The 10,265-nt window shown below is 40.1% G+C and overlaps 1 protein-coding gene across 1 annotated transcript; it reads left to right on the top strand.

Moving 5' to 3' along the window:
* The first annotated feature begins 1,166 nt into the window (after nt 1–1,166).
* sdf2l1 (stromal cell-derived factor 2-like 1) lies at nt 1,167–5,445 on the top strand. The gene is made up of 3 exons (XM_076047214.1): nt 1,167–1,423; nt 3,413–3,609; nt 4,202–5,445. Exons 1-3 carry the CDS (start codon nt 1,246–1,248, stop codon nt 4,478–4,480), a joined length of 654 nt encoding a protein of 217 aa, XP_075903329.1. The 5' UTR covers nt 1,167–1,245; the 3' UTR covers nt 4,481–5,445.
* Nucleotides 5,446–10,265: the final 4,820 nt, after the last annotated feature.

Here is a 10,265-nt window from a genome sequence, read left to right as displayed (position 1 = left end):
GTTCTGGTTCAATGGTCATTTGGATTCAGGCAGTCATTCATCTTCATCATACTGTGCACATTTTGACATGACCAGAGTGCAAGCTCATATTTTAATAAATACTTCTAAGCCCCTGATTCACGGCAATTTTTTAGTTTTTTTATATTTTCCATAAATGTCACCCCAAAGTCAAATATCTTTGTTTGAGTAGTAGTGTAATCAACCAATCGCATGGCACCATAACTTTTGGCGCAACTTTAGCAGGTCATGATGACCTGCTAAAGTTCAAACTGAGTATGGAAAGGAGTTAGAGATGTGATTTGATAGATGACAAAACCTTTCTTTATATTTGGACATTCACATACAGAGGTAAACAGGTCCAGGTTAAGGAAATCCCAATCAAATTTTGCATGTTTGAGATTCACATAAAATCATTATACTTCTGACTGCTACAGACTAGAGGGTGCGTTCATTGAGTTCTAAGATTAAATGTGTCTTGAAGGTAGGTGACTGCAGAGTTAAAAGGCTGCAATTAAGATGTTTGAAAGCAAGTCCTTTGTACCTTAAACAAGTAAAGGAGCCTCATGAAGACACAACAGTCAATTGACACACTACATCTGATGGAAGTGCAGAAACTCACAAATAAACTAAACTCACAACTGCTCAAAGAGTTTGTGTGTAAAATGCAGTATCTTAAAACCGACTTGTTAACTAACCAAAGAAAAGCTTATTTATTATTCAATATATTGCCTTAATGGAATGTCTCCATCTTTGATAATATTTTAGGGATTTATTATAAAAAAAAGAAAAGAAAAGAGGGCTACATTGTATAATGAGTGTGATTTTATTTTTGACTTATTTGGATGAATCACTCTCAACCCACCAGACAGATATCACGTATAACATATTTAAACGTGAAACATGAAACAGATGTAATGGGTGCTCTTGATAGTCTACTTTTTGTTGTTATATTATTTTTCTTCTATATATATTTTTTAATTATTGTTGGTTAAATAAGAGTAGTTAACAGGAGATTTTTCTATAATTATTCTTTAGGGCACATTTAAAAAATAAAAATAAAAAAAAATGTTAACGAGCCCGACGTACGCTCACGTATCACGGACCAATCACGGGTTGACATTTAGTTCCGTGTTTTAGGACTTGTCAAGCTGCGATTGGCTGAAGCCAACAGTAGCGTTTGAAAGTGACAGATTTTTGCTATTCACGTTGTCGGCGTCTGCTGGTTATGAAGACAGAGGGACAGAGATGGAGATACTTCGAACCGTCCATATTTTTGTCAAATCCTTATTTGTGCTGCTGCTGTGTTCAGTCGGTGACGGCAGAGAGTCGGAGCTCAATTATGTGACCTGCGGCTCTCTTGTCAAACTGCTCAACACCAAACACAATGTCCGCCTGCACTCCCACGATGTCAAATACGGATCAGGTAACTTCACTTTTACAATATACATCCGCAGTATTACACCCACACGCGCTAAAGATAGTTCTCCAACCCAGGACATCATATAGCATATTTCTGGAGAAATTCCTCTTTTCAGATCGTTATATCAGATTTCATTGAACGAAAAAGAAACATACGCTCAGCATACACCAAATGGGACGCTTTCCTTCTTTTGTTTCTTTTTCTTTTCTTTTTTGTGTGTGTGTCGTTAATCATTCGGCGTGATAAGGCTTCTGGTAATTTAACACGTAATCTTCCATCTGTGAAAATGTCAACCTGAAGACACCTGCTTAGGACTGCCTGTGCGTTTTCTAGCAATAGAGCAGCAATAGCCCGAAAAAAAACATAACAAAAAAAAGTTTATTCCACGACGAATTCTAGTAGAAATACTGTTCGTTATCAGAATTTGATTTAAATACTTCCAGCAGGTTTTTCTATTGCAATGTAAGACACTGAAAGTAAAATGGCCTTTTCTGTAAACGTAATTCGGCACATTCTCATCGTTAGGATACGAGACATCCATCCATAGCTCAGCTATTACAACATGTAAAACCTGACTTGCAAGCGACGTGTAACCTTCCTCCCTGCCATTTATTAAAAACCATTTTGGTCATTGTGGTGTGTTGCTGTGTTTTAACGTGTTCATTCATTATTTCACGGTATCCGCTCCTTAAAAGTATTAGCCACTAGCTGAACGGTACTTCCGGTTTGGTGAACCACGGCTAAGTTGCACTGAGGAACCCTGCCGGACGGCAAATGCAACTATCATGATCGACATCGCCTTGATCATGATGATGATTATCGTGATGATCACCTCCTTGGTCAGGTTTTTTTTTTGTTTGTTTGTTTGTTGACAAACTGCTCATACTACACCAGGAGGGAAAGATCGCAGATCTTTTATCTGCGATCTTTCCATTTATTTCTGCGATATGATTTCCAATCAATGTGTTGTGAAAGTACTTGTATAAATAGACCAGAGTGATTGGTGCGTTAATTGCCGGCTTGGGCTCACCAAAGACCTTAATGTCAAACCATTTCCTCAGTCGTCCTCACATCAAGGACACATTAGTTATTGTTGCAAAACTGTTCAACAACAACGGCTGTGTCATCCAAAACTGTTATGATGTAATCCTCTGGGCGAAGTGCTGCATGCAGTTGGTGTACAATGTGAAGCGGACAGTGAAGTTGATACTCTGCTGTAGGCATTAGTGCTGAACAATCTTATAACATGTTGAGAAGTGGTTACTATAAATAATATATACTAATTTAAAATATAAGGAACAACAGTCTTGTCTTGCTTTTGATCTATGTTGATGGTGGCAAGATAACAACACATCCGCTTGTGGTCACATACTTTATTATATTAAGCTATGAACTGTTGCTATTATTCTCTGTATGTAGATCTTCTGTAGTTGGTTTAATGAATCAAATGAAGTAATTCTCGTATCCCTTCTGGCTGCACCTGGTTAGTCTATTTTGATCAGTCTTTAACTGTCCGGGCAGCCGGTCTGGCTATCAACAGATAGAGAGGATTGATGCTCTACCACAGAAAAAATATAACACAATTTTTTTTCTTTTCTTACAATATATTTAACAAATATTTAAATTGCATATTGCCCCTTTAACGTGACCATTTTAAATCATACGATCTCTTATTTTTCCAGACTCATAGGTTCCAGAAATCATATGATTAAACGCACATGTTAACATTTTTGTCCATTTACTTCTTGTCCAAATCCCAAACCTGTATTTATTATACATTTTACTCAGGAATGAGCAAGGTATTTTGACTTGGGATTAGTTCTTCTGCACTTCATCTGTTTGCAGCGTTAAAGGTGTTTCTTCTTCTTTTCTTCTTCATCTATTCGCTTCTGAAGCTTCATCAACCTTGGTTTGAGTTGTTCTGTCTACCACATGAAATCATTGTTTTGTTTTGTTTTTTCCCCCTCTCACTCTTTGCGCCGGCCTGTGCAGGCAGCGGACAGCAGTCTGTGACCGGCGTAGAGAATGCAGATGATGCCAACAGTTACTGGCAGATTCGTGGGAAGCCCAACCATCCGTGTCAGCGCGGGGTGGCCATCAAGTGTAGTCAGAGCATCCGCATCACACACATGAAGACTGGGAGAAACCTCCACTCGCACCACTTCACCTCGCCCCTGTCCAACAACCAGGTCAGTCAGTGGCAAGTTCTCTCTGCTGTGTTGAAGGTTAAGGGTGCAATATTTGGAGATTTCGAAGAAGAAACGGCGACATCAAGTGGCTGCTTTTCAGATTGCAGCGTCTCTCCTCTTCCAGTGAACTACGGTGGCCTGCGCACACAAATCTGCATATCTGCTCGTCTAAATTCTTCTCTGTTGGTTTATTTGAAGCCTTGAGCGTTCACCCTAAATACAAAACACACTGTCAAGCAGCTGGATTGTCCACACCAGGCTTCCTTTCCACCAAATATGGCGGTGCAAGATGGCAGCTAACTGAGCAAGGCCCTTCATATATGTATATTCTTATATATAAATAAGACCTGTTCTATTGGTAGGAAAGCCAAATTACTTTTAGTGTAGTGTGCTTGTACTATACACTTTTATTAACATATATATATATGTGGGCAATAAATGAAGTTTTTACCAATATAAAAATCATAAATCAAGAGAAATATTACACACTGACACTTCAAGACTTTGGGAACTTTCAGCATTCCTCACAGCCTGCCCCCATAAACCACACTGTACAAATTGTGTCGGTTTCCTCTACCTTGTTTGTCAACAGGAGGTTAGTGCGTTCGGAGACAACGGCGAGGGGGACGACCTTGACGTATGGGCGGTGCAGTGTGACGGCAATTACTGGGAGCGGGACGAAGACGTGCGTTTCAAACACGTGGGCACCGGCGTTTATCTGAGTGTGACAGGGGAGCAGTATGGACACCCCATCAGGGGTCAACGTGAAGTGCACGCCATGAGATCTGCCAACCAACACAACTGGTGGCGCTCCATGGAGGGCGTGTTCATCCAGCCGAGCCAGGAGCCGATGCGCCACGACGAGCTCTGATCTCCACCAGCCGAGCCAAAAGCATTCGGAGCCCCGTTTGATTGCTCACCTGGACCAAAGGTGTGAATGATGTAGGATATTTCATTGACTCAACTCTGTGGATATGAAACACTCAGGGTGTTTTGGAGTTTGATATTTGTAGCGTAACGCTTTCCACTGACCTGTTTCCACCATAGGCAGACATTCGGTTCAAGTCAAATGAGGCACAACAGGCCCACATTGGCTCAAGGAACTTTAAAGAGGTTAGAAATCACAGTTCCAATTAGGTTGATTTCTGTACAGCAATGTGTACACCAAAAAGAAAGAAAAAAAATACAACTTAAATTGTTGAGTGGCCCTTGCCAAACACAATTTGTATATTGGTTTTTATTGCCGACCAACCATTGTCACACACAGTTTGTCACACTTTTTTTTTTTTTTTCCTTTTGCCATTTTTAAGGTATGGTATGATAATCGGTCCATTAATTATCTTTGTTGCAGCTCGATATACATAAACAAAGATGTACAGCCTCTCTCGAATTCCACCCAGTGAACAAAAGTAAAGACAGAACAATATCCTGAACTTGAGCCCTCCAGTTGCATTCTGTGCTAGAGTGATCAGAGGTTATGCAGCTCCTGCCCCTGCACCTAGTTTTCTAAGTGAGCAGGACTCAGCTGTCAGTTATGACGTCTCGTCATGGCCATCTTTATTTTTATTTTATTTTTTTAAGCCCGCTTTCTTTTTGATAAGATCGAGGTTCTGCAATACTATAGCTCACCACTAGGGATCAATCCAGTTCTGTAATTTCAACTATGGTTTTCATTGGAAAAATATCAATACATTATAAAATCTGTAATGATCTTTCCTATTAATAGTAATTGCCATAAAAGTCAAGCAAATGAAATAAGGACATGTTGAGGTAGTGGCCTGTTTTCCTATTAAACTTTGAAACCACTGCCAAGATGACAATAAAATATGAATTCTGCCTGGTTTTTGACTATACAGCCCCGTAAAGAAGACTTGTCCCGAGTGGTCCTGGGTTATAATTTCCTCCTAGATTGAGTTGTCATTGCTGTGTCTTTAAACCACTGTACTTTACCTCTGTCTGGAAATGATACCTTTTATTTATTCAATGGTGACTGCTCTCAAGCTCTCTGGCTCCTTTTTGTTTTTAGGTTTTTAGAAGGGTTTGTACTTTATTTGTTTGTTTTGTTTTGTTTGGGGAGGATGGGCAGTCTGACGGCCTTTCTGAAGCTAAAGATTGCAACCAATATTCAGGCTCTAGGTGAGTTTGAAGGAGTCTGAACTTGAAAAGCACATGAATATCAATAATTGTCTTCATGTTTTTAATATTAAAATAACATAGGTGTTTTATTATGGTCCCAAAGGAAATAAAATACCATTTTAATAAAAGTACTTCCATGTTGCAACACAATCATTTTCATCTTGTGAATATTAGGATTTGTGAGTGCTTACGGATACTTATGTTAAACAATCATACAAGTGATGCCCTGTGAGATAGACCAAACCAATCTTAACAAAGCTCAGGAAATAAAATAAAAGTCCAGCCATCTCAATTATTTAACTGTGATAGCAGTGTTTAAGTAAAAGGAAAATCCTCTGTTAAGTGAGACACACAGGAAGCATTGGGAGACATATTTGGAGAACCATGTTAGAAGTTTAATTTGCACATGTAGATATTGCTGACTTACGGACTGACTGACTGACTATTTCCTAATAAAGATGAGAAAATTCCTGTACAGTTTTATTGGAATTATCATGACACTATATTCCATTATACATAAAAACAAAAAAATAAAAAAAAAGTACACAATTCTGAAACGCATTTGTTGTAGACACTGTAGGAAAGGTTTTTGTTGCCAGGTAGAACATCATGAATCCAGGCAAATTAGCCATGGATTGATTAACGGTTTATCACAGTGGTGGTGGTTATACAACAAACCAACGCCATGTGAGACTTGGCTCACATGGCGTGTAAACCAAACAACTGATGCTTAAACATTAACTGATCTCTTCTTTTATCAATATTTTAACAAGACAAAGGATAACTGAAATCAAACGTCACAAAAAGAGAACAGATCGCGTCCGTGTGCGTGCAGGCCAGGATTCAAAACCTATAGCCGCACCAGAGGGGTTACGATTCAAAACCTGACAGTGCACTTCTATTTCAAGCGGCACAGCTTTTCCAGTCTTTACGGTCGTGAGTTGGCGACTGGCCAAGCACACAGACCAATTACATGCGAGTTAAGCTATCCCACGTGATACAACTCAGCCAATTAAGTCTGTGCATTCCAGGCGGTAAATGCCGCGATATTACATTTCAGACGCGGCGGAAGGAGATTGAAACATCTTCGCTGGTTAAAGTTGAGTAAAAACGCGAAGAAATGGAGAGATGAAGACTAAAGCGCAGGATAAAGTTGAGAAAATGACTGTGAAGGGGAGAGAGACTATTGCACAGGAACAAAAAAAAGTGGACCGCGAAAATAGAGCGGTTAATGTGGAGTGAACAGACTCGCTTCTGTTCATGCTTCACACTGAGATCACCGGAACAGTCTCGTTTGCTCAGTAACTGTGGCTCTTATTAGATGTGCAAACGTTTAAACCGAATTATGAGACGAAACAAAGGTTTATGATCAAACATATCCACTCAATTCTGAAGTGAGCTCTTTGAAAATCCACCAGGATCCTTATCTTACCTCAGCCATAAACTCACTGCCCAACAACTATATACTGGTGGGGAAATAAGGAGAACCTCTAAAACTATTCATTAAAAAAAAAAAAAAAAGTGTCGAGAATTATAACGTGTGAAATTGGTTGAGACTATTGAGATGTTAAAATAGAAAAGGGGAATTCCAAGCTTTTCCTTCCTTTATTTTTTCTCAAGTTAAGCACTTTAACCGATCGTGCACTATTTTCACAATTTTATTTACTTCCTCTACTTTGAAACGCACCCCTGTCTTTGTTTAAGTGAGAGAACATATCCATCGGGAGCCACACACATTCACTCCGCTCTGTGTGAAATGACAATACAAAATTGTCTGGTGTGGATACAGCTATTAGGTTACTTAAATATATATCACACTAAATAGTTGCTTCAATTGATTTGCAGTAATTGGGCTTTGTTGCTGAGCAAACGACAAAGTTAAGCTAGGTGAATGAAAAAGGCAGAGCATTTAATTTCACAAGAGGAACATGAGCAGTGGTCGAAACAGCATTCGCGCTGGAATGTTCAGCACATACAAGGATGGACAAAGTTTTTATACAAGTGAATCAACATGAGACTCTAATGAGATATGCACGTTCCCTCCCCTGGAGTGTCTCTTCCTCTCCTAAGGTAAGATAATAGACAGAGGCCTGCAAGAGGATGTAGCCCTCTCAAGGTCTTAGCACATCTTCCCCTGGGAGAAACAGACACTTACCAGGCCAAAACATAGCAAGTCGCAAGGCCTGTCGAAGAACACGATGAGACACAATAAGATATACATAAACGATCTGGCACTAGGGTCATTGTTCAAGTGCAAATTCACAGAGGAAGACATGAAGATTGTTAAGTTGTCACAGTAAACATGAGAAACAACATGAACATAACCTCTTTAAATTTCAGTTGAATACCCCTGCCATTGGGGGATGCGGTCAGTGATAAATTAGCATCATGTATTTTATGTCTCCAGTGTCCCTATTTTTATATAATATGACCCTTGTGTCCTTTTTATGTTTTTTTAATGGTTCTTAACATCAGGCCAAAGGACTGCAGTTGAAAACTAGCCTCTGGCTAACACCGGCACATTGACAGGAATGTAACAGGAATGTATATTAATGTGCATTGTCCTCTTCAAATAAAGTAATAAACACAAATAAATATACAGGAAAAACAATACAATACCTGCTATTCATATTTTGTCCAGCAGGTGGCCGCAGATTACTACCAAAAACAACTTGAGGTGGGGGTTATTTATTTATTTATTTATTTATTTAGCCATCGTTGTAATGAACGGCAAGACCGTTTCTTGCACACCACGCCGCATCTGTTGCGGGTCTGCAGTCCGCCACATGTGCGATGCGCTGCGGAGCGCTCGTCCAGTTCCGATGGAGCCGAGACGGTCGAGTCGGCAGGAAGCAGCTGCTGCGTCACTGACTCACGGTGAGGATGTGGGTTTGGATGTGGCCACTGCGCCTCTGTGTGACTGACACTTTACTGGGAGCTGTGAGATGGAGGGAACGCCTGCGGGGCTGCGTATGGATTTATGGCGTCTGTGTAACATGTCAGGCCGCTTGTCGCAGTTGCTCTTGTTGATTCTGCTTCGGCTCACATGGCCAAAGGTAAAAATAAATAAATAAATTAATTAATAAAATAAACGTGTCCGCGGGACTAGTTTTCGGTCCGCTAAAACCCCTCCTTTAGTTTTCCTTCTACATTTTGTCAATATAGGCTATATATTTCTTTGAGAATATAATAATGCATACCATTTTTTATTTTAAATCCACTTGAATCCAGTCGTCTTTGCATGTCGCAGTTTATTGATTGTTAATCAGAGGGGGTTTTACCCTTAGACTCCGTGTGGGAAACAGGAATTAGCTACTGAAAATTTTAATGACAAGGAAAGTCACATTTCACTGCTTCTTGAGAACCCAGGGGAAGTGGGAAGGACCGGGAATTAATTCGAATAATCAGTTTCCAAATGCTGATTTTTCTGTTGTTTCAAAGAGAGGATTTACCTCATCATATTTAGCATTAACTGGTTACTTAATTTCGTTTTATTTCATTTTTCTTTTAAATAAATCCAACACAACTAAAGTATCACTTGACTTAATAGGCAATGATGGCTATAAAGACGTCAATTCTAATTTATGTTTCTAACAGACTTAACCATCGACCATGTCTCAAAACAAATTCCTGGCGCAGTCTCAGTCATAACCGGAGAATGGGTTTGAGAGAGAAACTAATATTCCGTCTCCCAAAGCAGAACGTTTGCTGAATTGTGCCTCCCTTCAAAGGAGGCTTTTCCTCCTTTTACTCGGGTGAAAGGTGCACTGCAGCTGACCTTTAATGAGGGGGGCTTTCATAGTAGTGGTGGGTGGGGGTGGGGAAGTGCATGGGCGGGGTGGAAGGGGGAGCTTCTCAGACCCTCCATGCATGAGCCCCAACTGGCAAAACGGAGGAAATGTAAATGTGACCACCCACCTCTGAGGAGGAAATGTTGTGCTGCGCTATTACCTCGCCTGCTTTTTCTGCTGCTATTTCAGCACTTGAGGACTGAGCAGCATAGAAGACTGCTGCTGCTGCTGCTGCTGCTGCTACTGACTCACACGTGTAGCTCTCACAGCTCACCATGTTCACATGTCGAGGCTGGGGGACATTTAAGAGATGGACTGACACAGCAGTTAAGAATCCATTTGCCCAAATTGCCCCCCTCCCCCCCTCGCTTGTCTTTATGCCTAGTTACATTCTCTGTTTGTTTGGGTCTTCTTTTGTTCTTTTTTTTTTTTTTTTTCAAGCGATGGTTTCAGGACAAGCAGCCAAAGAATTTGAGTGAACAACAATGGCTTTATTTATGCACCACTTATTTGAACCTTGCTGCTTAAATGGCTTTTGTTAAAGACTCAAAACTCTCCAGGTAAATTAGCAAGAAATAATCTGTGCCCGGAAAAGATATTGTTTAAAGAATCCTCACAAATAAGCAAGATACAAACAACCAAGTAGTTGCAGATGCACGATAGAAAGCAGTATGGAGGGCCAATTTAAATACATTTACATAAAAATTTTGAACATTTGGACTGAGCAGA

The sequence above is a fragment of the Nelusetta ayraudi genome, unplaced genomic scaffold (assembly GCF_046127955.1).
Source record: "Nelusetta ayraudi isolate G7.1 ecotype Tasmania unplaced genomic scaffold, CSIRO-AGI_Nayr_v1 ptg000092l, whole genome shotgun sequence".
NCBI classification, from domain to species: Eukaryota; Metazoa; Chordata; class Actinopteri; order Tetraodontiformes; family Monacanthidae; genus Nelusetta; species Nelusetta ayraudi.
The sequence above is the reverse complement of the archived record's forward strand: the minus strand, read 5'-3'. Positions and strand labels throughout refer to the sequence as shown.

Excerpts from the sequence above, each read along its gene's own strand:
- sdf2l1 (XM_076047214.1), top strand. The coding sequence starts at position 1,246 with ATGGAGATACTTCGAACCGTCCATATTTTTGTCAAATCCTTATTTGTG. Across the intron at positions 1,424-3,412 it reads CGATGTCAAATACGGATCAG|GCAGCGGACAGCAGTCTGTG; the intron begins GTAACTTCACTT and ends CGGCCTGTGCAG. Across the intron at positions 3,610-4,201 it reads CGCCCCTGTCCAACAACCAG|GAGGTTAGTGCGTTCGGAGA; the intron begins GTCAGTCAGTGG and ends GTTTGTCAACAG.